At 43.5% G+C, this 27900-nt stretch overlaps 1 protein-coding gene across 1 annotated transcript; it reads left to right on the top strand.

The window, feature by feature from the left end:
- The first annotated feature begins 21510 nt into the window (after window positions 1-21510).
- LOC121156104 (chymotrypsin-like elastase family member 3B) lies at window positions 21511-27203 on the top strand. The gene is made up of 8 exons (XM_040979719.1): window positions 21511-21550; window positions 22558-22679; window positions 23895-23992; window positions 24117-24245; window positions 25552-25688; window positions 25885-26027; window positions 26596-26748; window positions 27132-27203. Exons 1-8 carry the CDS (start codon window positions 21511-21513, stop codon window positions 27201-27203), a joined length of 894 nt encoding a protein of 297 aa, XP_040835653.1.
- The last annotated feature ends 697 nt before the right edge of the window (window positions 27204-27900 follow it).

The raw sequence follows: 27900 nt of genomic DNA, 5'->3' as shown, positions 1-27900 counted from the left end.
GTTAAGCCACCTCCTCTACCTCATGTCAGTGAGGCAGCCAGGAGGTTTTCTGAATAAATTCCCCTATGACAGTAGTGTAGGTGGATTTCTATCTCATTGGCCTGTGTCTTCTGAACTCGTAGAACTAACTCTCTCTCTCTCTCTTCTTCTTCTTCTTTCTCCTCTGAGTCTCATATATCTCTGTGTTCCTGATGAAGAACCTAGGTGTTTTCTGCTTTTGTGATTTCTGCCTTGCTTATTTGGCTGGGAGCTGTACTCCAGGCCTGACAGTCTACGTGGCACCTGGCAGGTCATGTAGGCAGAGCACTCCTCAGGAAGGAGGCCCCTGGTGTGCTTGTTAGATAAGTTGCTCACTGTCCCATAGCCCATCAGTTCGTACTTTTTGAAAGTTGCTTGCTTCAAACCCACTAATAGAAGCCTGACAACTTGCTCTTTTTGAAAGTTAACAAATAACTGACCAATCATGATTGTATAATTGTGTGGAATTGGCCTGAAATGTATAAAAACCCTGTGCTGTTGAACCTCAGCCCTTTTTTCCCTCTTCTTTTGCCCCCTCCGCTGCAGCTTCAGCTATGGCCACCCCAATCCTGGGGAAGATAGTCTGAATAAACCACCTTTACGTCTTTGCATCAACTTAGGACTCCTGATGATTTTCTGGGGATCACAAAATTTGGGCACAACACTGGAAGAACTGCTGAACTGCAAATGTGGATGTATTTTTTGTTCTTCATCTCGGCAGCTGCAGGGGAAGACAGTGCAGCATAAGCTACTAAGGAGCACTCGGGAGAGGAATAGAGAGTGAGTGGACTACTATTTGAACATGTAATAAACATTTGTGTTTCCATCTTATTTGTGTTTTTAAAGTTAATTTTTGCCATGGAAGAAGGCAGTACAACACATTCATTTTGAAGAAGGATTTCCTCTAGCAAACCAGTTTCCTTTCTAAGTCTTTTTATTTAAATTGGAAAGACTTTTCGCTTGCTAATTTCTGCTCTTCACATGGTGGGGAAGAGTAGTGGAACCATTTCTGTTATTAGTAAACACACCTGGAGTCCTATATAGCTAGGTTCTTATTGGTGGTAATCTTGCAGGAACCTGTTGGCCTTTAGGTCTGAGATTCACACAGACCTATTTTGACCCATTACAATGCCATAGTTGGTATTATTTTCCTGTGGGACCAGTGCAATGCACTGAACTCAGTGAGTTCTCACAAGTTCAGCACATGCACAACTCACTGTTGTCCCTGCAGTCCTAAAATTTTTGCCACAGTGTACAAAATGGCCTTTACATGCCACAACTAGAGTTCTTGATCTGCTAGCTTTCAGGTCTGAGGGCTACTCGGATGTGTATTGGGTGGAACCTGTAGGATGCCACGTTGTTGTAGTTAGCTAAGTCAGAAATGAGTTCATTCCCAGCTCAGAGTATGCTGAGTCCTTTCCCTTGCCTTTGCCTCCTTAAACAACAAAATGACAGACTGGGCTGTGCAATACACCCTGTTCTTGCACTGCCCATCTGGGATCTGCCATTCTGTCTCTACTCCTGGTCAAAAACAGGCCAGCAGGATGGGTAGTTCTTTGTCTAGGTTCACCTCCTGAGCTCCCGGTGAAAGTCCCTTCCCACCTGGTTGTTGGTGGAGTTCCAGCTTCCGTTGCAATTCAGGTCACCACTTGCTGAATGACACTGGGTTATCAGTCACTGCACCACCACACTTTTGTGTCTACTGCTTTCCTGTGTCTGTCAATCCCCTCTGCTGCTGTTCTGTCCTCTCCTGTTTCCTGGAATGTGCCCTCTCTGCTTCATACTGGTTAATGTTTCTGTTAGTTTAAATGTGTCCTTACCCTATTCTAACACCTTGATTCTCATTAAAGTTGTTTTGAAGCATCCTGGTGGTCAGCCCTTTTTTCTAACTTATCTGTCGATGCTCATTTTCCTTTCAAATATTCATGTCTTCCTTTTGATGTCTCATTCGATCAATGACAGACATGTTCAAAGCCCTACTACATTCTAAACGATGGTTAATACCTCTTTACCATTTTTTTAAAGATTTATTTTTATTATTATTATTTTTTATTGGAAAGGCAGATATACAGAGAGGAGAGACAGAGAGGAAGATCTTCCGTCCGATGATTCACTCCCCAAGTGAGCGCAACGGCCGATGTTATGCCAATCCGAAGCCAGGAGCCTCTTCCGGGTCTCCCACGTGGGTGCAGGGTCCCAAAGCTTTGGGCCATCCTCAACTGCTTTCCCAGGCCACAGGCAGGGAGCTGGAAGGGAAGCGGGGTTGCAGGGATTAGAACCGGCGCCCATATGGGATCCCGGGTGTGCAAGGCGAGGACTTAACCACTTGCGCCACTTCGCTGGGCCCCTCTTTACCATGTTTAGCATGAGTGTTCTTTGTGGTTGGTAGGACTATTTATCTCCAAATTGTTTCATGTGTATGTAATACAGCTAATATATATTTGGAATCTGTCTATATATTAACTTGCTGAACTTTTCCTAATTACAATGCTCCTGTTAAAGCACAAAGTAAAACCTTTTAGCTGAAGTATTAGTTGACACTGAGGAAATGTTCACTATGGCAAAACTTGCCCTCACTTCTTTCTTCATGTCACAACTGCACTAAATATATTAAAAACAACAACAATGACTTTGACATTGTATGGGACAAAATAGGTCCATGTGGCCCTCAGACCTAACAGCCAACAGGTTCTGGCAAGAACACCAACAACAACAACCTAGCTATATAGGACTCCTGGTGTCTCCCTAATTCTATAACCTGCTACAACCAGAAGTGGGAGAAAGGTTGTACAGACAACAGTGCAGCATCAACCTGGCATTAAAGAAGGTGGAAAGTTGTGAACCAGGAGCGGGGCTACAGAGACCATGGTAGAAATCTAACATTAGAACCCAGACCTGGAACTCACTGGAAGGACTGGCATAATTGGGTGCAAATAAAGAGCCATGTGCCTACTGCAACAAGTAAAATTGAACTATAGACTTGTGGGTGACACAGCTTAGAAACCTACCCCAAGGAGAAGACTCTGCTAACATGAAGTACAATGACAAAGAGCAAATGAAGAGACAAAGGCACAATGAATATTACTAAGATTCCCATGCAAAGGAGCAAAACCCTTTGCCAACATCAGCGTTAACTGAGAAATACATCAAGAAAATGCGGGATATAGAATTCAAAACACTTGTTATAAGCTTCTTATCAACAATGAGAAGCACATACAAGAGTTCAGAATTTAAGGAATATTTTACACAAGCTATAGCAGCAATAAAGCAAATCAAGGCTGATATATCAGAAATGAAGAACACAGTAGAGTAAATTAAAAGTACAGTGAAGAGTCTCCAAAATAGAATGAAGCAAACAGAATAAAGAATTTCAGAATTGGAAGATATTTTCTTCCATTGGGGGGAAGCAAACAAAAAGATGGAAGCAGAGCTGGATCAAGTTAAAAAAAAAAGTATTCAAGAATTGAAAGACACTATTAACAGGCCTAATATAAGAGTTATGGGAGTCCTGGAAGGTGCAGAAAGAGAAACTAGTTTTGCAAATATATTTAATGAAATAATAAAGGAAGACTTCCCTAATCTGGAGAAAGAATTGGGAAACAACATCCAGGAGGGGCACAGAACTCCCAATAGGATTGACCAAAAGCGATCTTCACCGAGACACGTGATCATCAGGCTCTCTTCAATCGAACATAAGGAAAAAAATCCTTAAATGTGCAAGTAACAAAAATCAAGTGACCTATAGAGGAACCCCAATCAAACTCACAGCTGACCTCTCACAGGAAACTCTGCAGGCCAGCAGAGAATGGAGTGACATATTCCAGATTCTAAAAGAGAAAAAAAAAATGTCAGCCCAGGATAACATTCTGCAAAACTCTCCTTTGTCTTTGAAAATGAAATAAAATTCTTGCACAATAAAGAAAAGTTAAAAGAATTTGCCTCTTCCAAATCTGCCCTGCAAATGATACTTCAAGATGTTCTCTTGACAGAGAAGAGGAATAGCACCAAACAAAACCAAAGGTAAATGGGAGCAACATCCAAGTAAAATTGCAACAGAACATAAATCAATGAACACCCATTGCTAAAATGACAGGACCAAATTACTACCCATACATATTAACCCTGAATGTAAATGGCTTAAGCTCAATCAAACGTCATGGTTAGTAGACTGGATTAAAAAACAAAATCCATCTTTTTGTTGTCTAAAGAGACACTTTTCTTCAACAAAAATCAGCGGAAACTATATCGCATGGATTTTGATTTTTTTATTGTTGTTGTTAGTTTCATCTCTTTAAAACACTTTCTTCTGATTCAATTCTTCAGTGACTCATAGATCATACATTAGCAACATTTTCTTTGAGAAGGTTCTTAATTTTCTTTTTCATTTCTTCAGTGACACATTAGTCACTCAATAGCATGTTATCTAACTTCTTGGGGTTGTTCATTTCATTTATTTCTTCCTGATGTTGATTTTGTTTTGTGGCTTTTCATTTAAGTTGATGTATAGTAGTCATGTAATGGAGACTACCATATCCAGTAACATGTTATTTAACTTCATGGCATTGTAAACTTCTATTTTTCTTCCTATTGTGATTTTTGTATTATGCATTCTCATTTGGGGTGATGTACAGTAACAGTGAAATGGAGACTAACATATCCAGATGTGAGAATACAATGCAGTATACTTCTCTACTTCCAGACAAAGATGGACTCACAATGAAACTGTTTATTCTATGACAATAGGATGATGAACCTCTGCCATTGTTCATGCCCACAATAATGGACATATGACTGTGTTTTGAGAGCTATACTTTAGTAATGATATAGGGGAACTCAGTGGGTGGTGTTGTGGGGGAAATGGGGAAGGGATTAGAGAAATCCCATGGCCTATGGAACTGTATGAAAAACTGATAACAATAATAATAGATTTTAATATATTTCAATTTTGAATTATGTGGTACAGTTTCACATAGATTGTGATCCCCCCTCAAACTCCTGCCCCCTAACATATTTTCCCAAATTTGCAACAATGGTATAGTCCTTCTTAAGGAATCATAATTCTATCAATCTCTTATTTAAGTGTACCCCGACATTGCTGGTAGACACAATGTCAGACAGTCCAGCATCCCATTGTCTACACAGGTCCAACAGTTTCATTTGGAATCCATCTTTCATCTGGAAGCAGGAATGCATGTTGCCTTATACCCCCGCATCTGGACATGGTATATGCCAGTAGTCCATCACTATACATTTCCATAATTGAGAACTCATGAAACAAAGTCAACAACTTGTATGAGTTAGAACAGCCACAGCAACAACAACTTCCACAACAAAGTGGAAAAGTCTCTTGGGTTGGGAAAAATGATGCCACTATGTAATCCATGAGCCAGCAATGAATTCAACAAGAGAAAAGAAATTATTTGGAATAAATAAAGCTGAAATAAAATCATCAAAACACATGGGATACAGCCAAACAAATAAACAAACAAAAGCATTATGGAACAGGTTATTGAAGTTACACTTTCGATGCTGGTTTCCTTATATAAGAGAGCATATGGTATTTGATTTTTGTGATTGACTCATCTCACTGAGCATAATGGTCTCTAGTTGGGACCACCTAGTTGTAAATAAAATAATTTCATTCTTCTTAATAGCTGAATAATATTCCATGGAGTAGATGTACCACAGTTTGTTTAATTGTGCCATGTCTTTACTATTGTAGATTGCGTCGCTGCAAATAAGTATTACAGATCCCCTTCTCATAGGCAGATTTCATTTCTATTGGGTATATTCCTAGGAGTGGGATAGCTGGGTCATATGGCAGGTTTATTTGCAATTCCCTAAGCACTCTCCATACTGATTTCCACAGTGGTTGTACTAGTCTACCTTCCCACCAGCAGTGAAGGAGGGTACCTTTCTCCCCACACCCACACTAGCAGGTGTGTGGTTAGTCGAGTTCTGAATGTGGGTCAGTCTCACTGGAGTTAGGTGGTACTTCAACGTGGTTGTCATTTGTATCTGTGATGGCTAGGGAGCCAGAGCATCTTTTCATATGTCTGTTAGCAATCTGAATATGCTCTTTTGAAAAGTTTCCTTTTTTTTTTTTTTTTGTCACAGGGTTGTTTTTTGTTGTTTTGTTTTATTTGTTTGTTTGTTGCTGTTCCTGGGTTTCTGAAGCTCTTTGTAAATCCTGGATATTAGTCCCCTATCACTTGTGTAGTGTGCAAAAATTTTCTCCCATTCTTTTGGTTGCTTCTTCACTTTGTTAATTGTTTTCTTTGCACTACAGAAGCTTTTTAGTTTGATGTAGTCCCATTTGTTCATTTTGGCTTTGGTTGTTTTTGCTTTTGGTGTCTTTCCTAAGAAGTTTTTCCTTGTTCCTATAGCTTGGAGTGTGTTTCCTAGATTTTCCTTTAATAGTCTGATGGTTTCTGGGTGTAGATTTAGGTCCTTGATCCATTTAGAACTGATTTTTGTATAATGTGACAGGCGTGGGTCTTGCCTGTTAATCCTGCAAGCTGCTAACCAGTTGTCCCAATAACATTTGTTGAATAGACCAGGATTTTTGCCTGGATTGTTTTCGGGTTTCTTGTGAAAGATTAGTTGACTATACATGTGTGGGGCCCTTCCAGTGTTTCTATTCTGTTCCACTGATCTCTTCTGTTTCTGTACCAGTACCAGATTGTTTTGATCACCACTGTTCTGTAGTATGTCTTGAGGTCTGAAATTGTAATTCCTTCAGCTTGATTTCTATTTTTCAGGATAGCTTTAGTTATTCATGGTATTTTGTGATTCCAGTTGAATTTTTATATCATCTTTTCTATTTCTGAGAAGAATGTTGTTGGAATTTTGATTGGGATTGCATTGACTCTGTATATTACTTTTGGTAATATAGTCATTTTGATCCTGCCAATCCACGAACATGGTAAGTGTCTTCATTTTTCAAGGTCCTCTTCTATTTCCTTTTTAAATGTTGTATAGTTTTTTTTTCATAGAGGTCTTCCACATATTTAGATAGCTTAATTCCTAGGAATTTAAGATTTCTCTCCTCTATGTTAAAGGGGACTGTACTTACAATTTCTTTCTCACCCATGGTATTATTTGTGTACATTAGTGCCATCAACTTGTGCTTAATTTTGTATTCTGCTACGCTGCCAAAGTCTCTTGTGAGTTCCAATAGTCTCGTGACTGAGTCTTTTGGTTCTCCTATGTAGCGAATCATGTCTTCTACAAATAGAGATAATTTCATATTCTCGTTTCCAATTTGGATTCCTTTAATTCTTTTTTTTTTTTTTTTGGCCTAATAGCTCTGGCAAGGACTTCCAAAACTATATTGAAGAGTAGTGGTGACAATGGACATCCCTGTCTAGTTCCAGATTTTAGTGGGAATGCTTTCAATCTTTCTCCATTTAGTATGATGCATTGGTTTTTTTTTTTTTTTTTTTTTTTTGTAAATTGCTTTGATTGTGTTGTAAAATGTTCCTTCTATGCCTATCTTGCTTAGGGTTTTCAGCATAAAGTGGTGCTGCATTTTATCAAATGCCTTCTCTGCATCTATTGAGAGGATCATATGGTTTTTATTTTTCAATTTGTTGATGTGATGTATCACATTTGTTGATTTGCAGATATTGAGCCATCTCTGCATACCTGGGATGAATCCCACATGATCCGGGTGAATGATCTGCCTGATGTGTTGTTGGATCCAGTTGGCTAGTATTTTATTGAGGATCTTTGTATGTATGGTCTCCTTTTCTGTTGTTTCTCTATCTGGCTTTGGTATTATGATGATATTAGCTTCATAGAAAGAGTTTGGAAGGATTGCCTTTCTTTCTATTGTTTGGAAAAGCTTGTGGAGGACTGGACTAAGTTCCTCTTGAAATGTTTGGTAGAATTCAGCATTGAATCCATCTGTTCCAGGACTTTTCTTGGTTGGGAGGGCTTTAATTACTGTTCCAATCTCAGCGCATTAACAATTTATATTGTTAATTGCTTCTTGATTCAGTTTTGGTGGAGTGTATGCGTTCAAAAATTTATCAATCTCCTCTAGGTCATCTGATTTGTTCGCGTATAGTTGCTTGTAATAGTTCCTGGTGATTCTTTGTATTTCTGAGATATCTGTTGCTATATCTCCTTTCTCATCTCTGATGCTATTGATGTGTATTTTCTCCCTCCTTTTTTTGATTAGTTGGGCTAGTGGATAATCAATTTTGGTGATTTTCTCAAAGACCAGCTCTTTGATTCATTTTTGTTATATATAGTTCTCTTGGTCTCTATTTGGTTTATTTCCTCCCTTATTTTGATTATTTCTTTTTTCCTACTAATCTTGGGATTGCTTTGCTGTTGTTTCTCTAGCTCCTTCAACTATAAGGTTAGCTGATTTACTTGATGCCCTTCTAGATTCTTGCCATAAGCACTGACTGAGATGAACTTTCTTCTTAACACTGTTTTGATCGTGTCCCATAAGTTTTGATATGTTGTGTTGATGCCTTCATTAGTGTCAAACAAATTTTTTTATTATTTTTTTATTGGAAAGGCAGATATACAGAGAGGAGAGACAGAGAGGAAGATCTTCCGTCCGATGATTCACTCCCCAAGTGAGCACAACGGCCGATGTTATGCCAATCCGAAGCCAGGAGCCTCTTCCGGGTCTCCCACGTGGGTGCAGAGTCCCAAAGCTTTGGGCCCTCCTCCACTGCTGTCCCAGGCCACAGGCAGGGAGCTGGAAGGGAAGCGGGGCTGCCGGGATTAGAACCGGCGCCCATATGGGATCCCGGGCTTGCAAGGCGAGGACTTTAACCACTTGCGCCACTGCGCTGGGCCATCAAACCATTTTTTAATTTCCCCTTGTTTTCCTCTCTAATCCATTGATCATTTAGTAGCATATTATTCAATCTCCATGTGCTTGCAGGTCTTCTTTTGGTGTTTTGACTTCTTGGTCTCTAACTTCACTCCATGATGGCCTGAGAATATGCATGATATAATTTTGATTTTTTTTTAATCTGCTGAGGCTTGTTCTGTGTCCTATAACATGGTCAATTCTGGAGAAGGTTCCGTATACTGATGAAAAATAAGTGTAGTCTCTATCTGTAGGGTTAAAAGTTTGATAGATATCAGCTAAGTTCATTTGCTCTAGAGTCTGGGTGAATTCTTTTTTTTTTTTTTTTGCTGAGTTTCTGTTTTTTTGATCTGTCCATTGATGTTAAAGGGTATTAAGGTCACGAACTATGATTGTATTGGAGTCTATTTCTCCAGTTAAGTCCATTAATGTTTGTTTCACGTAGCTAGATGTCTTGACATTTGGTGCATTTATTATGGTAATCTCTTCTTGCTGAATGGATTCCTTGATCCTTGGTATCCCTTTTCATCTCTTTTAATGTTTTTCACATCAATGTCTATATCGTCTGATATAAGAATGGCTACCCCTTTTTTCTTACCATTCACTTGGAATACCTTTTTCCATCCTTTTACTTTCAGTTTCCTCTGATCTTTGTTAGTGAGATGTGTCTCCTGTAAGCAGCAGATAGATGGGTTTTGTTTTTTAATCCAGTCCTCTAATCTATGGTGTTTGATTGATGAATTTAAACAATTTACATTCAATGTTAATATGGATAGGTGGCAATTTGGTTCTGCCATCTTAGTAATGTTTTATTCTATGGTTGAGTCTTCTGTTAGCCTTTTAGTGAAATGTTCTCCACATATGCCTTTGGTTTTGGTTGCTGTTATTTCTTTTCTCTTTCACTAGAACATTCTTGAGTATTATTTGTGGGGTAGGTTTGGAGGACATGAATTCTTGGATTTTTTTTTTTTATTGTGCAAGAATTTTATTTCATTTTCAAAGACAAAGGAGAGTTTTGCAGAATATGTTATCCTGGGCTGACATTTTTTTTTCTCTTTTAGAATCTGGAATATGTCACTCCATTCTCTGCTGGCCTGCAGAGTTTCCTGTGAGAGGTCAGCTGTGAGTTTGATTGGGGTTCCTCTATAGGTCACTTGATTTTTGTCACTTGCACATTTAAGGATTTTTTTTCCTTATGTTCGATTGAAGAGAGCCTGATGATCACGTGTCTCGGTGAAGATCGCTTTTGGTCAATCCTATTGGGAGTTCTGTGCCCCTCCTGGCTGTTGTTTCTCAAATTTTCCTCCAGATTAGGGAAGTTTTTGTGTATTATTTCATTGAATATACCTTTAATCCCAGTTTTTCTTTCTCTGCCTTCTGGAACTCCCAGAATTCTTGCATTGGGCCTGTTAATTGTACCTTTTAATTCCTGGATACTTTTTTTTTTAAGCTTGGCCTAGCTCTGCTCCCATCTTTTTGTTTGTTTTCCCCTGGTGACAGAAAATATTGTTTTAATTCTGATATTCTTTCTTCTGCTTCATTCCTTCTATTTTTTTAAACTCTCCATTGTACTTTTACTTTGAGCCACTGTATTCTTAACTTCTGAAATGTCAGCTTTCATTTGATTCATTTCCTGTATAACAAATTCCTTAAATTCTTTTAACTCTTATATTATGTGCTTCTCATTGTTGGTCAGAAGCTTTATAACGAGTTTCTGAAATCTGTGTCCCCCATTTTTCAATGTCTTCCTCAGTTAACTCTGAGAGTGGTAGAGGCTTTTGTTCCTTTACAGGGGAGCCTTTGGTAACATTAATTGTGGCTCTGTCTCTTTTAACTTTTGACATTGCAATCCTGTTTGGTGCAGTTTTCTCCTTGGGGCAGATTTCTAAGATGTATTACCTACAGGTCTACACGTCAATTTTTATGTTCAGTGTCCTGGGTTAGGAAGATGCCAACAGTCCCAGATAACTAGTTTATCAGTGGCACTGATCTTGTCTAAACACATAAGATAGCACCCAGTGGAAAACTGCCAGAGAGCTGGGACTGTTGGCTTTTCGATCTGGGGACCACACAGATCCTGCAAGATGCGAAGCTGATACTGTCTTCCCCATGAGATCAGCTGGGTTTGACTGGCCAGAAACATGCCTACTCTGGCATTTGATCCCTGTACTCTGAGCTCCAACTGGCCGCCAGTCTGCCCCATGAAATCTGAAGTTCCATTTCTGTTCATTTCTGGGCCAAAGTATTCAGCAGGATTGGCCCGACCGAGCTTGCCTTCACCTCCCAAGCTCCCTGTGCAAACCCAAGCTCCTAACTGGTTGACATAAGGGCTGATCTATGGCCACCTCTGGATCCCTAGATGTCTTTTGAGTCCAAATCAGAGCTCACTGGTGGGTGGTGGGTTTTCTATCCCCTGTAACACCATTCTACTGTCATCACCTCTTCCCTGTGTCCAGGGTTTCTCCAGGTACCTCCCTATTGACTTCCTGACCCCTATCTTTCTCTGTAATCTGCTCTCTGTTCTTTTCCCTGTCTAATGATTCTCTGTCATCTCAAACATGTCTGCACCCTTTGCAGCCATCTTGATTCTCAAGATTTTTAAAAAGAAAAAAAATTATACTATCTTGTTGTTGTAGTAACTGTGGAACACTTAAAAATATATTTCATATGATTGGATTAGATAGACGGGAAATGAGATGTTAGGGAAAACACAAGGCAAACTGGGATATGAAAATGAGATGAAATTGGGATGGAGTACATTTTGTTGTTTCATGTAAACCCTTTTTGGCAAAAGCTATCATTCTTCTCATTCCAAAGAAACTATGTATAAACAGGGGGAAAAACAGCTTTAGTATCTTAGCCTGCAGAGATAACTCAAAATCCTTACTGTACTGAGCCTGATCTCAAGGGGTACAATAGCAAGGATTACTAAAGATGCTAGTGAACAGTGTATTTTAGATAATGTTGTGCTCTGAATGGCTTCTGAATGGAAGAGTCTTAAAAAATAAGAGTCATTAAAAATTATTTTATTCATCTGAGAAAGGAGTTTTAATGCAGATACAGTCTCAGGAATTTGGTGAAAATGGACTCTATGCTGTCATAAGAGAAGAATCTCTTTCCTATCCATGCTGCTTGCAAAATAACTTTGAGGGATTGTGTTTGGTCACCTTCTTTGATGACTTCTGTTCTTTAGTCACTCCTGTGCAGAGATGAACTTATACTTAATGAGATTAGCAAAGATTTCAGATGCATGCCTACAATAAATAATTTCAAATATCTACTGTTCTTTATTGATGCTTTCACAGGATGGATATAAGTTTTTTCAACTCAAATAGAAAAGGCACAAAAGGTATCCAAAACCTTTTTGAAGGATGTAATTCTACACTTAGGACTTCAAGGTTACTTTACAGCAACAAGGGACCTCTAAGTCTCAGGTATCACAAAGGTAGCTACAACTCTCAGGAGTACTTACCATCTTGTTTCTTATCATCTTTTCCTGGAGACCCAGGTAAAGTTGAAAAGATGAATCAAAGACTTTCAAAAGTTTTTATTTTTCATTATACAGTTTCTTAGGCTCATAGATTCCCCCTTCCACCCTCCCCATTCTCCCTTCTTGCCCTATCTATTTTTGTAATATTACTACCATAGTATAGTCCTTCAACAACAGTCACAAGCCTATAGTTCTGCTATTTATCCTAATATTGTAGATATAAACAAAAGGTAGGAATTTCAGCATTCTATTGTAAAGATTTATTTAACAGTTTCATTAGTAGCCCATCTTTTATTTTTATTTTTTCATCTTTTTTGGTTTATTTTATTCTTATTGGAAAATCATATTTACAGAGAGAAGGAGAGACAGAGAGGAAGATCATCCATCTGCTGGTTCAATTTCCAAATGGTCACAATGGCCAAGGCTGAGCCAATCTAAAGCAAGGATGCCTGAGCTTCTTCTAGGTCTACACGACTGCTCTCCGAGCCCACAGGCAGGGAGCTGAATGGGAAGTGGAGCAGCCAGGACATGAACTGGTATACAAATGAGATCCTAGTGTATGCAAGATGAAGATATAGCCATTAGGATATTACACCAAGCCAAATCCATCCTTTTTTAGGGAATAAAGATGTATACTCCAATGTATATTTAGGCAAATATGCCTATTTAGCTATAGTCTTAAGAAAATTCTTCCTAAGCTTTATGAAAAGCACTCCCCCACTTTTTTTGCTTATTTTCCCAGGAAATCTAGATTTATTAAGCACTAGAAAGGAAGGTTTACTACCAAACCAATTTCAGAATATGTGAAAGAAATCCTACCTTATTAGGATGAATACTAAGTATCACCTCAGTATTCATCCTATATTAAGGGTGCCTCACCTGAATATATTTATTGAAGATTAAACTACTACCTCATGAGTGTTGACAGATGCACACAGAAGATAAGTCTGTCTACTGTGGTAAAAAAAAAATCAAAACTCTCAAAATAGATATTTTTTCAAATATCTATTCAAAAGACCTTTGCTTTGTTATATCAAAGCAGCTGCACTCCATGGCAGACAATTTTATTGGCCTCTTCTATTGATTCTCCGGCGAAGGTCCTTAGTGAGTTCTTCAAGCATAATTCTAGAATATCCTTGTATATCATGAAGCTAATTTAAAAAGATTTGTTACTGTTTTGGGAAACCTAGCCTGTTTTCAGGCCAGCTTTTACAACAAGTGCTTAAGTTAAGTGGATGTTCTAATACAATCATTGACTACCGATGAGCCATAAACCATATACCTGCAAACTAAAGTGGAACAGATCCAGTGAAAATAAAACATTTCTTTTTTTTTAAAGATGTATTTTTATTATTTTTTATTGGAAAGGCAGATATACAGAGAGGAGAGACAGAGAGGAAGATCTTCCGTCTGATGATTCACTCCCCAAGTGAGCGCAACGGGCCGATACTATGCCGATCTGAAGCCAGGAGCCTCTTTCGGGTCTCCCACGTGGGTGCAGGGTCCCAAAGCTTTGGGCCATCCCTGACTGCTTTCCCGGGCCACAGGCAGGGAGCTGGAAGGGAAGTGGGGCTGCCGGGATTAGAACCGGCATCCATATGGGATCCTGGGCTTCCAAGGTGAGGACCTTAAACACTTGCGCCACCGCGCCGGGCCCAATAAAACATTTCTTATTCACTGCAATAGCATTAAGAGAGATATTGCAAGCCCTTTATACCCATGTTAAATGGCTCTAGAATTTGTACCTTTTTAAAAAAGTATCAAGGTGCACAGTTTAGGAATCAATAGAATATATTATTTATTATCAAATGGAGACTTCACCGACATTTTATCTTTTCCCAATTATATTAATCCTGATTGATAAATTTGTCTGTTTAGAATTTAAAAGCTTAACAAAATAATAATGAATCTTTTGGGGCCAAGTCTTGGCAAAGACTAATAAAATTAAAATATGGAGATAGAAACATTAGAAAATTTAGGAAGATATATCTGGACTCAATATAGGAAAGAGTAATGCACATGATCAGCAGGAAATAGATTCAGGAATTGTGATGTCAATGTAAATCCCATTCCAGTCATGCATTCCGCTTTTATCACCTGCCGCCATGCCTGCACAAAGCCTTGGTTGGTTTCTGTTGATAAATCATTTCTTCTACACTAGATGCTAACACAGAAAGCATGATTGCCTAGATCACTACTTGACCTCAAAAGAGCAGGTGCTCCCTGAGATCTCTTTATTGAGGTGGATATGTATACTGAGAAAGCATGTTCTGACTCAAACTTTCCATCATGGTCCTCTTACCAGTAGACTACCTGGAGACTGTTGTAGAAACACCAAGCACAGTGAACACTAAGTCCTTCCATTGGCTGTCACGCTACAATCTGCAGTGGGTGTTGGCTGTGGCCTTGGGCCATGGGAAACCTAGTGTTTACCACCTGTTCTGGGACTGGGCCCAATTTTACTCTCACTGTCTTTGCCCTATGTTAGAGCCCAAGCTCTGTGTCACACCGCTGCCATTGGCAATATACCATGCTCCAGATACAGATCACTTTCTCCTTGTGATGTTTGTAAACTCCCTGCATTGCCCTGGGCCAAGAGCCCTGAAGATCTGCTGTTTTTGGTTCAATGATCCCAATACCTGCTTCCAAAAGAGGAATCTCAGTTTGTACCTGGGTCAACAGTGGAGTTTTCAGCTTAATGCCTGGTAGTGCGGTAAAAGGCAATACTGATGATGGATGGCTCAGGACAGAGAGCTTGAAGTGACTATTGTGGCTCTCACATTCCCTTGCTCATAGTTTTAAAGATCACAACAGGAGCTGGAAAGTCCCAGAGACTGTGAGAAGTGGCTTTTGTGGCAGTCTGTTCAGCTCCTGCACAGTATCTTAGGCTGATAGTTCCATTTGTGGACTACTAGCTTGAGATTTTTGTCAGAAATGATTGGTGCCATGGAATTTTTCACATATCAGTCACAGGCTGAAGTAAAAAATAGAGAGAATTTGTATACTGGAGACAGAAGGGTTCATCTTCTATGTAATGTAGATGTACATTGTGTGTGTGTTAGTGTGTGTGTGTTTCCAAGAAAAGTCAAGGCATGAGCTCTGGGTGTCTGCTATGGTTGGTGCTTGGAAATAGGGGAGAGGAACAGGGCACTAAGCCTCATTCATCAGGCTACACCAGGTGTCAGGAGAGAGCACAGGAAGGTGAGCAGCCCTGCTCACAAGTGTACAGGTGGCTCTGAGGCTCCTGGCGTGCACTGGTGGGATGGGGCCCTTTGTCCAAGACATTGCCTGTCCTAATTACTTTTCCTTTCTCACCTTGCCTCCCTGCTGTCCATTCATTGGTGTCACCACCACTCAAACACAGTCCCTTCCTTGGTCAATGAACGAAGAGAGCTGCTCAAGAGGAGAGGCCAGCACACCAAGCCAACAGAAAACCACAAGGTTTGCAAGAGACTGGGTTTTTGGTGACAGAGCCATGCAGCTGAAGTAACCAACCAGTGGCTGCTCCTCCTTCCAGCTTGTTGAGAAAAGCCACAGCCTCTAAGACTGTATAAATGAGCCAAATCTTTCTACAAACACACCACTCTCCAAGGATAAATTCCATGGGAGGGGCAGATGAAGAGTCAGGTATGGCCAAGGCATGAGTACACAACACTAGTGAGTGAGTGACTGAGTGACTAAGTAAGTGAGTGCGTTTGTAGGGAGGCATTGTGTGTGTGTGTGTGTGTGTGTGAGAGAGAGAGAGAGAGAGAGAGAGAGAGAGAGAGAGAGACCCAGGCCATGTGCATTGACATACTTCATGTCCCAGCCCTGCAGAGTAGCTGTGAATCAGGGATGCATGTTTCTCCTATCTCATTTGGTTCCTCCCCTATCCCAGTTTCCCCTTCTCCTCTGCTGCCCCGACCTGGGCACTTGACTAATCTCTGCAGATTGATCCAAACCCATGCCACCCCGGGCTTCCTCATGGGGTTCTTGCTCCTCTTCAGACCTTTCCCCTCAGAAGCCACAGATCAGCTCTACTTGGATTCTGCTGTACTCTCGTTGAAAACACTTCTGAGGCTCCCTGTGTGCCCCGGGAACCTGCTTTCCATGATTCTCTGCATCATCTGTGTCCTCATTTCTCATCAAACACCCATACCTGTATGTTCCCTTTCTGCATTGGGTGGGATTTTCACTCACCTGGAAGGGTAGGTGTGTTTCTTGGAGACAGGGGAGATGGGAGAATAGAGGGATCATAAGCACAGGTCTCAGCTTACACCACCTCCTTGGATCCCACCTGTCAGTCCTCAGCTGGCCCGGTTTCACCAGGCAGCAGAACCTGGACTAGGGCAGCTGGCGTAAGGCCTCACTGTCTCTCACTGTCCCCTCTGTCCTTGACCCTGGGGGTTTCTCATCATTTCACTCATCTTGGAACCAGATAGCTGGATTCCAATCAATTCTCTTTCAAGGACCCAGTATGATTCTAACTGCTTCAGTCTGGGAAGGAATCCTGGAGGCTGTACAGGGCAGAACACGGGAAGAACAGGCACTGAGGTCTGAGTCTTGGGCCAATGCAGCCTCTCATATTTAACTCAAGCCTTATAAGATTAAAACCATCATAATGTGTGGCTTAGCCTGGCTTCTTTTCATTGCATCTGAAAATGTTGTGTTTTGTGACAAAGACATGGAGCAACCCCAAATGGTATTCTTTTATTTTTTTCCCTATGCCTAGATCAAAAGTCACCTCTCCCTGCCTCTCCAGAAGCCAGGTGAGGTCAGGGTAGAGGAGGTAGTTTGTGCTAAGTGAAGAAGCTTGTCCCTTCTTCAAGTATTGGCAGTGTAGAGTGGTGCTGGAGCCATGCTGGGCTGAGTCCTTTGTTAGTGCTGCTGTCACGAGGCCTCAGATTCACAGGGTAGTCCTGTGAGCAGCAGTTCTAGAGCCATAAGTGCAGGATCCGGGAGTCAGAATGTGTTTCCTCTCCAGGACCCGGAAATTCCTTTCCATTCCCCTCTCCTGTGTAGGCAGCTTCAGTCCCCCACACTGTTCTCCTGCATACCAGTTTCCTTTTTTCAAAAAGGCACCTGTCAGAGTTCACAAGGTCCACCTTAATTATCTCAGTGTGACCCATTACATCAATTTTGATCCTGTCTCCACATGAAATCATGGTCTGACACATTAGAACTTCAGCACAGGAATTACGGAGGACACAGTTTCTTGTATACGAGTAAGCTTGGAAAGAAGAGTTGGTGTCTCCAAGCAGAGCCACTGGCCTGCTTGGGTGTGATACTGAATGGGAATAAACTTCTCTCTCACTGCATGCCCTATGAATGCTCTTGTGACCATCAGCCAAGGTTGTCATCAGCCAGGCTTGGGAGAGAAGAGATGTTCTGGAAAGAATACTAAGGAATATTTGATAAAAGTGGAGACATAGCTGCTGGAGAAACTCACAAGCAATGGTGATCTCCGAGTCCACCATCAGTGGAGAACTGAAGCTTTTCAAGGATGCAGGGACTAGAGAAAGCAGTTGCTGAGCTGGGAGCAGTGTGCTTGGCAGCAGTGAGGGACTTTGCGGAAGAAGGCACCCAGTGCACACCCGAGGTTGTGAGGAGGCAGCAGAGGAACAGGAGTCCCGAATGCACTTTCCAACTCTGGCTAGCACTTGCCTTTTTCAGAATGAAACCCCTCAGTGCCATTCTTCGTTTAGCAAAGAGGGCCCCAGGGCAGGAATTGGGGAACAAAAAAGGACAGGCAGGTGGAGATGCAAAGCTCTTCTGCTGTGTCTCCTTCTGAGAATTGAACTCCCAACTGTGAAACCCTTGTTTGTCTTCTTGAAGGATCCTGGGGACCATGAGTGAGCTTAAAATCATGTAGGTGTTTAATAAACACTTGTTGACTGCATCAGCAGGCCCATGAAATAGCGCAGGGAAACGGAGCCACCCACCACCATTTCCCATGACTTTCACAGTGAGCTGCAGGGATACACCCACACAGTCCAGCTCAGCCTCAGGAAGCTTTGTCAGGCTATGGGAAAACACTGTACCCATTCCCTCCTCTCAGAACCATTCTCTGAGAACCCATTCAGGTATCAGCTGAGGTGGTACCTTCCTAATGCAAGAGTCACCTGCACGTGTTCCAGCAGCGTGTGCCTTCTGGGACCATTTCTTACACACTCAGGACCCTTGCTAGGTCTTGCATTTCCTTGCTCACCCTAAGGCTGGGTTGCAATCCCTAGGGGAAGGGGCTGGTGATAGGAGGGTTGGGTTGTAAGAGTATGGGGCTTTTGAGTCCTTGCCTGGAGAACACTACATGTGATTCTCAGTGAATGCTGGCATGTTTTAAGGTTCTGAGAAACGCTTCAGGCAAGAACTATTTGATCTGTGTTGACCTTATATTTACCATTCCAGTGTTTGATTCTTTCTTGGCTGCTTCTAAGTTACATTCTGAGAGCTGAATCCCCAGCAGGACACAGAGTGAGCAGAACCCCTGTTCAGTGAACTCTCTTCCAGTGGGGTCATTGGTCACAGGATAGCCTGTGGTAAAGAACCCTGCTGTCCAGGGCCCCAGCCCGACCAGAACTGCTGCTGAGCTTTTAGGGACACACAGGGGCCTGCGAAGTGTTCTATGTGAATGCCAAGGCAACTGCACCTCCAGAGAGTGAGGGAGGAACAACAGGACATGTGAGGAGTCTTTCAGCTTCATTCATTCATTTGTTGTTTCTTTGAACAAATGATGCTGTTGACACTGCTCTGTGCCAGGCTCCTTTCCGGACCCTGGAAGTTTGAAGTTGAATGAGAGAAAGTTTGGGGTTCCTAGGTACTCCCCCATCTTGTAGAACTCCCTTGAAGCAGAAGGAGATTCTCCTGGCTCTCAAAACTCCCATTCAAACCCAGCCATCACTCTCCTGCCAGACCAAACTCCTAACCACACCCATACCCACCTCCCCAACCTGAACATCCACTTCCCAACCAGAAAGCAGTTTGCTTTGCTTCAGGTTGATCTCTACAATAGATCTCAAGATCCCTGATCTTCCTTTGCAGCTCCTTTTCCCAGGCAGTTCTTCTGCTGAGATTTCACTTGCCGCTCCTTGACAAGAAAACTTTCAGAAGTGGCTGGTTGTGGTGCAGCCAGTTAGGCTGCTACTTTAGACACCAACCCTCATCAGGATCCAGCTTCTCTGCTTTTGCTGTAGCTCCTTGTGAATGTGCCTGGGAAGGCTGCAGAAACTGATCCAAGTCCTCAGATATCTGTATCCCCTATGGAAAAGAAGTTTCTGGTTTTGTCGTTGGCCCAGCTGAGCTGCAGCTATCGCAGGCATTTGTGGAATGAATCTGGCCTCCAATAATGAAAGCACAGCCTCTCCCACCAATTCACCCATGAAATTTCAGTCTCTGTTATCTTTAGGATCTTTCAAATACAAAGTTAAAGTGTCAGATACTTTCTTCAGGAAGTTTCAGGCTTGTTCTCCTTCAGATGTGCCTGTAGGATGGTCTGTGCTGTTGGCAAGGCAGTGACATCCTATCACTGCTTAATAAATCTTAAAAAAAATTCTGTTGAAACACCTGCAATCCATTAGAGTGTCTACATTTGGGTCCCAGGTTCATTCCAATTCCAGCTTCCTGTTACAGTACATTGTAAAGGGTGGCAGGTGATGGTTTAAGTACTGTGTTCACCCAGGAGATCAAGATTAAGTTGTAATCTTTAGGTCTCAGCCTGGCTCAGCCTCCGTTGCTATATGTAGTAGGGGAGTGACACTTCATATTGGCAGTATTTGTCTATGTCTGTCTCTCTGCCTTTAGATTTAATAAAGCCAATATTTTTTCAAAAGAAAAATTACTTATTTTAAGGCAGAGTGGCAGAGAGAAAGAGAGAATAGCAGACAGAGAAATAAAGAGATTTTCCATCTGCTGGTTTACTCCCAAGATGGCCACAACAGGCATGGTTAAATGAGGCTGAGGTCAAGTAAGAAACTGCATCCAGGTTACCCATGTGTGTGCTAGGGTCCCAGCATTTGGGCCATCAACACTTGTCTTCCCAGCTGTGTTAACAGGTGTCTGTTTAAGAAACTGAAAACTGGGCCTCAAACCAGTGTTTATTGTATGGCAGCATTGCAGGCCTAGACTTCAACCACTGTGCAACAGTGCTGGTCCCAAATACATCTTTTAAAAAGTTTTGTTTTCACTTTACTTGAAAAGTATAGAGAAAAGGAGCTCTTCCACTGACTGATTCATTCCTCCCAAATACCTGTAGCAGAATGGGATTGAGCCAGGCCAAAAGTCAGAATCAAGAATTCAGTGAATCGGTGGGTAATAAGGAATCAAGTACTTGAGCCATCATTATCTTCTGGCTTTTAAAGTGCACATTACAGGAAGTGGGATTCTGGAGCAGAGATGGGTCTCAAACACAGGCACTTCATTTGAAATGGGGTTGTTGCATGTGCTGTCTTTACTATGGCAAACACAGATGCATCTTTTATAACTGGCTTTTATTTTTCTTTTAGGACTCAATCAAATCCTGAATACTCAGGTCAAATGGCATTTTCTCTAGCTTCCTTATAAGTGACACAGTCCCATTACTTCTCATCTCCTGTGCTTCACACTATGTGTTTGGATTCAGCCTTTGCAGTTATTTGTTGATTTCTCCTTGTCTCTCCCACCAAGTCTCAACCTTCTGAAGGGCGGAGACCACATATTGTGTTGATTAAAGCCCCAAGAACACTGCCTAGGCCACATACGAGTAGGTGTTCACAAGATCTCTTTATTGAGCTGAATATTAATATGAATCCCATTTACAGATGTGAAAACAGACTCAGAGAAGTGAGGCTGTGAGGTCAATCTCACAGCTAGGAAGAGGCCCAGGCAGGGTGTGAATCAGGGATGAGATCTAGCACCTGTGTTCTTTCCTGAAGGAGGTGGTGTATTCTGTTGCCAAATTTCTATTCTGTTTCTGTGTTATTGGTTAGCTACCCAGTACCACCTGTGCAGGCACATGATGCAAGAAAAGTTGGATACTTCCATTGACTGTTACTCCTCCATGTGCAGTGGATAGAGACTGTGACCTTGGTTCCTGGGAGATCTGGTGTTCCACCACCTGTTCTGGAGTGGGGCCCAGTCCAGCCCCCTCTCCCTCTCTGTGCCCTATATTAGAGGGTAGGTTCCGTTTCTCCTTCCCTTCTTCTCCAGATCCACAATGATCCGGCTGCTGAGCTCCCTTCTCCTTGTGGCCCTGGGTAAGCCCCAAGCCTGAGTCCCATCTCCCTATACTGCCCTAAGCCAGGAGCCCTGATATTCTCTTGACCTAGGTCCTATGATCCCCAACATCTGACTGCATAGAAGTCTCAAATGTACCTTGGGAATAGCAGTGAGGGATTTCATCTTGAAGCTGAAGTAGTGGGAGTGGGGGTAGGCAGGGGATGGACTAGCTCAGTAGATGGGCTTGGAGTAGCACAAAGTGCTGTGGAGTGAGTCATTGGTGGGGCAGTGAACAAAGCTGAGTGGTAAAGAGTGTGGCTCTGTGCTTAGATTGCATGGGGTGCAATTTCCACTCATCTGCTGAATGCTGAATGTTGGACACTCACACTGTCTCCACCTGTCATCACTGCCTGTGGTTCAGCCTTGTTCTTGTTTCTCTGCTACATTACAAGCAGCCTCCCTTGAATGGCAACCGTGGTAATAGATATCATTTGCTTAGTGCTTAGCATGTGCTACGTGGAATAATGAGAGATTTATTTTTTCATACAATCTCAGGTAATCTGTTCTCTGCTACACAAGGTCAGTTTTTGTTCACATTTTACCGACAAACACATTGAACGTCAGAAAAGTAAAGGAGCTCATCTGGAACAAGGGTCTCTGTACTTTGAACCCAGGAAATTTTATCACAATGCCTCCACTCTTTCAAACAAAAATCCTACTTATGTGTTTTATTTCAAATGGAGAGGAGAGAGAGAGAGGAGAGAGAGATAGACAGAGAGAGACTGACAGACATTTATGTCCCTTCCTTGGGTTCCATATCGTGAGGTCGTGTTTTTATCTCCATCATTGGGACTCTGTAAACTCCTGCTCTACTCCCAGTGCTCACTGCTCATAGGTAGGTGTTGATTGTCAGAGAAGGGAAGAAGTTTACCTGGGCTCACAAAGCCCATTTGTGGCACTCCAGGATTACTGAAACCCTGTCCTCTTTCCTGTTGGAGTTTATGAGGCTGACTGATTAATGATTCTCCTCTCATCTCCTCTCTAGCCTCAGGTTCATACCCACCAGGCTCACACCCACCAATCCACATCCCCTCCACCCACTTCAACCCTTCCAGCCGTGTGGTCAATGGTGTGCCTGTAGATCCTCCCCACAAGTGGCCCTGGCAGGTAAGAGCAAACCCAGCTTTACTGACTCCCACTGTGGGCACTGGACACAAGTTTAGATTACAAGGCGTCTAGATCTGACCCCACAACTCCCTTTGCAGTCCTCACTTCAGCTTCCCGGATTTAGAATCTTGGAATATTCACATGGCAGTATTACCTGTTCCATTTACAACCTTCATTAGGCTGTTTGTGAATAAAAAGAGGAACCTCGAGCCAGAAAAGACTTAAATCCAGGGGTTGGTCAGTGACAGGATCCAGGCTCTGTGTCGAGGCAAAGGTGTGGACTCAGCTCCAGATTCTTGATTCCCACAGCAGGGCTCTGAGGTCTGGTGCAAGACAGTGAAGAGTTGGATCAGGGCTGTGTTAGGCAGCACCAAGGGCGAGGCTTGCTGTGCTGTGAAACACAGTAGCCATTAGCCACATGCAGTACTGAAATGTGAAATAAATAAACCCAGTCATGCCCAACATTTAGTTCTTCTGTGACAGCCACATTTCAAGTGTCCTAGAGCCACATGTGGATAACAGAGACAGAGAACATCTCCATAGCCCAACATTCTCTGGAGCAAGGTCAGCAATTATATTCTGGGAGGGAGCAGAGAGTGAGTGCTGTGGCCCCGCCACATGGTTTCTCCAGCAGTGACTTAGCCCTGCCATTGCAGCAGGAAAGCAGCCAGAGAGCATGTGTGCCTGAGTGAGCAGCCTGTGTGCAGTCAGCATCTGTGTACACAAAGACCACAGCCAGGCTGGAGTCAGGGGGCCACACTTAGCCAACTTCGGTCTCTAGGGAAATTTGGGAATCTGAATGAGTAGGAAATGAGAAGGAGGTAAAGGAGTCATGAGGAGTCATGCTTCAGAAGATCCAAGAGAACTGGAGGAGCTGAGGTGCAGGAATAAGGGGCCCAAGAGAGCAGAAGATCTTGGAGATTCTCAGGGGACAGAAGGTTTTGAGGTGCTCTAGAGGGCAGGGAATGTGGGAGTCATTGGGGAGATCACAGGGCCTGGAATGTGAAGACAAGATTTGCAGTGAGCCAGAGGAAACAGGCTAGATCCAGCTGAGCATGTATATAGGTAATGTGCTGAGTGTCATAGCAGGATCTAGTGCCCTCTGTTGTGACTGACTCTCTCTCAGGATTCTCAGTGCACAACCCACACACAAGCCCTCACTGCATATACAGATATCTTAGTCCATGTTATTTTTTCCCCCTTGGGGCTTGCCAGATCACCTTACTGCTTGAACAGAATGGGGGCCTGTACTTCATCTGTGGAGGGAGCCTCATCGACCGTAACTGGGTTCTGACTGCAGCACACTGTGTCGTGTGAGTTCTACTGTCCCTATTCCTGCCCTGATCTTTTTCCTTGCTAGACCCAGGCAGCCTGGGTCAGCAGGTGAATATGACAAATTCACTGATAGGCCCAGGCTGACCTCCCTTTCTCTTTCAGAGACGGCGGATCATATTGGGTGCTGCTGGGCAGGTACAACCTGCGTGAACCAGAGTCATCTGACCAGGTCATCCCTGTGGGAGCTGTCTATGTGCACCCAGGATATGACAAAAATAATGCAGCCAAAGGGTGAGTGAACTCCCAGCCTGAGACCAGGCTCCTGTATTCTTTCCTTCATGAGCCACAGCTCATCCAGGACACTCTGAAGGAATGTGCGGAGTGTGTGCAGCCTGGACTCAGTTCCCACACACTGGGCACAGCCTTGGAGACCAACAGCACCAACCTCCCTCCCTGCACAGGGGACCCCAGGCCCAAGGAAAAGCAGGAAGTCCCTCAGGGCTACTGGGCTCAGTATCCCTGGAGCCCAGGACCCTTAGCCCCTTCCCCAAGTCCAAGCTGTCCTGTGCTCAGCAGACATCTCTCCAGCACAGCCTGGGTTCCTGGCTGTGTGGGCAGAGGAGGCGCACTGGACTGAGAGTCAGGCTGTGGGTGTCCCTCCCTGAACAGCTTAGGCAATCAGTGCCCTACTTTGGGCTTCATGTTTCTACTTGTCAAGGTCACTGACCCAGCAGCAGGGTTTCCTGGTGGTACTGATGGGCAGGAAGTTCCTCCTCAATCTTCACCTGTGAACACCTGTGTGTCCAGAGGCTCAACTTTTTGTGGTGAGAGAATCACAACAAGTGCAATGCAGGAGTGTGGGACCATTGTTATGGAGGTCCTGTCCCATCTTCACAGAGCTTTTTGGAAGTAGGCAAACCAATGAAACCACAGGAAGTATCTCAAGTGACAGCAGTAACTGCATCTTCAGAAAGCCAGGGAGAGGCTTATGTGTGACTTCAAGAAATCAGGGGGAGAAGGAGAGAATTAAGGATAGGGAGAGAGAAAGGAAGAGTGAGAATGATAGAGAGGCAGAGAGGAGAGAGAGAGATCATATATTGGTTCCTCCACCAAATGCCTACAGCACTCTAGAGCTGGGATAACAAAATACAGGATTTTATAATTCTATCCAGTTTTCACGTGTGGGTTGCTGAGATCTAACCTCTTGAATCATCAACTTCTATCCCATTCTGCACATGAGCAAGAACCTAAAATGGGAAGAGTAGCTGGAATTTGATCATAAGAACTGTGATGTGTGTTACAGTGTCTTAAACTCTGTGTTTTATGTCTAACACTGCCCTGGGTTTCTCAGCCCTCCAGGTTGTTCTGATGCAGCTGGAGTGCGAGCACTGTTCGTGGAAACCTGGGCATTTATGAGACCCAGGGTTATTGGGTGCTGAAGGGGCCAGGGAACTCTCAAGTATGTTCTGCTTAAGAGTGGATTTAGGGACCAAGGAGCATTAGAGGGCCCCAAGAGGTGATCATCTGGAGCCAAGGCCTAGCATAGATCTATTTCAGTCAGAAGAATGTATTGAATTTGATTCTTTCCTTCCTATAGCTATGACATCGCCCTCCTTAAGCTGTCATATAGCGCTAAGCTGACACCTGAAGTGCAACTTGCCTGTCTCCCTCCTGCTGGCTATACCCCACTCCATGGCACGAAATGCTACATCACTGGCTGGGGCACCACCTCCAGTACGTACTGGCCAGGGAGAGTGGCAAAAAGACTGGACCTGGGGGCCAAGGCCAATAATGCAGTGGTGCACAAAGCATGCAGGATGGTGGGGCTGTTGGGAGGAGAGTCCCCATTGGATCTGAGGAGCTCTAGACCTGAAATGCCACATCTCTATCCCTATCCCTGATCCCGACTAACTGCTCTCTGTCCCCAAAGCTGGTGGTTCAGTCTCAGATGTTCTACGGGAGGGGCTGCTGCCTGTGGTGGACTACGAACACTGCTCCCAGTGGGACTGGTGGGGCTCCACTGTAAATAAGTGCCATATATGTGCTGGTGGATATGAAGTCTCTGGCTGTAATGTAAGTTGGCTCACATTTGTCGTTGTGGGGCAATATCCTGGTCCCTGTAGTATGTCCATAAATGTGTAGGAAGTTTTAGCCACTGCCAAGGGAGTCTCCAATGTAGGCAACACTTGGAGGAAGTCAGCTCAGCCCACACACCTTGAATCCTGTCCCAGCCCACAGGCCCTCCCTGAACCTGGGACCATCACTGTCCCTCCTCCTGCTCAGCCTGCCCCAGCAGCACAGCAGGGACACTCGCACCACCACCTGGAGTCACCCACTCTGGGCTCTGCAGGGATCCTTAACACTGTGCTGTGGGAGCTGAGTCCTCCTAGGCAGCAGGGAAGGTGCTGCCAGCAGGGGGCGCTGGCGTCTCTCGGGGCTCTCTGTGCCAGGGGCTGTGCTGAGGTCCTGTGTGGGTCCCTTCCTGCTCAGCAGCTGTGGTAGCACAGACCCTGATCCTGGCCAGCTGAGGCCCTGAGGCTGGGAGAGGTGCAGCAGTGTGGGTGTGTCCGCAACCCCCAGGTCAGGGACAATTCCTTCCAGCTGAGACTCAGCTCAGTCCCCACCCCTCTGACCTTCACAGGGTGACTCTGGAGGACCTCTCAACTGCCTCACAAAGGATGGATGCTGGAAGGTCTGTGGTGTGGCCAGCTTTGTTTCTGGTTATGGCTGCAACACTGAGAAGAAGCCCACGGTGTTTACTTTTGTGGGTTGCTTCATTGATTGGATTGAGGAGGTGAGGATAAGGCAACTGAGAGGGCTCCAAGGAGGCGGAAGCTCTCCAGAGATGGGCTGGGGAACAGGAGAGGAGGGCAGATCCTGGTGAGGGGCTGCAGTGGGTGATAGGCTGTGGGGACATTCCAGAGGGGCTGAGAAGTGTGTTCTTTGTGTGGCAACAGAACTGCACAGGCTTTGGGTGAAGCTTTGCACTTCCTTATTCAGCGAGAGTTTCTCAGTGTGTCCTCTGTTCAGGTTCTTATTTGTCACAGGAGACAGAAGGACACACGGCTTCCTGGGTTGAAGGATAGGGGAGAGGTGTGAAATGAGCAGTAATGGTGAGGTATGGTGAGAAATATCATGGGAAAGCTGATATCTCAGACATTGGACAATTGTTTGCAGAGGGTTAATGTTGTCTATGATAACAGCAGTGAGCTCATTGATATATCATTAAATGTGCACCAGGCACTGTGATGGTAGCCTTAGTTATGTTATGATCATGAGCCCCTATGGGTAAGTACTACGATCACTGCCGCCTTTAGAGAGTGAAACTGAGACTTAGAGAAGTCACTCTTCCAGATCACACAGGGAATGAGTGGTCAGGCTCAGAGCTGACCCTAGTTCTCTTTTACTGTAGAACCTTTGATGCTAACTCTAGTTCTCTTCTTCCCTTTCTTTTCCAGATCACTGGGATCAAGTTCAGTTGTCCATGCTGATTCCACAACCTCTATAACAAATAAAGATCACTCAGCAAGATCCTAGTTGAGTCTTTCTAATTCATTACCTCTTCCCCTCTGGCCTGTTCTGAAGATTTTAGGAGAAGATTTGCAGAGACAGACCAGAGTCAGCCTCTAACAGAACAAGAAAGCCTTGGGGCCAGGAAAGAAATCATGATGGGTTTAGTCTACGACTGAGGCAGTCCCAGGACAACTGGATAAGCATGTCCCCCAGGATAGAGTTTCTTGGAGAACAATGGCTTTTCCATGCAGGCACAACACACAGTGACACCTGCAGAGAAGCTGAGCCTGCCCTCTCTCTGGAGGCTGGTGGTAGAGTGGAAGGACCAGGAGTTTCTGCCTCCACTGACTTGCAGGAAGAAGAGGGCTATGGTCATTCATTTACTCAATATCATTCATTCCTTATTTCAGAGGAGGGTTCTGAGGAAGGGATA

The sequence above is a fragment of the Ochotona curzoniae genome, unplaced genomic scaffold, assembly GCF_017591425.1.
Source record: "Ochotona curzoniae isolate NIBS_2020 unplaced genomic scaffold, NIBS_Ocur_1.0 contig_3255, whole genome shotgun sequence".
Classification (NCBI taxonomy): domain Eukaryota; kingdom Metazoa; phylum Chordata; class Mammalia; order Lagomorpha; family Ochotonidae; genus Ochotona; species Ochotona curzoniae.
Note: the sequence above shows the minus strand (reverse complement) of the source record. Positions and strands in the feature narration are given on the sequence as shown.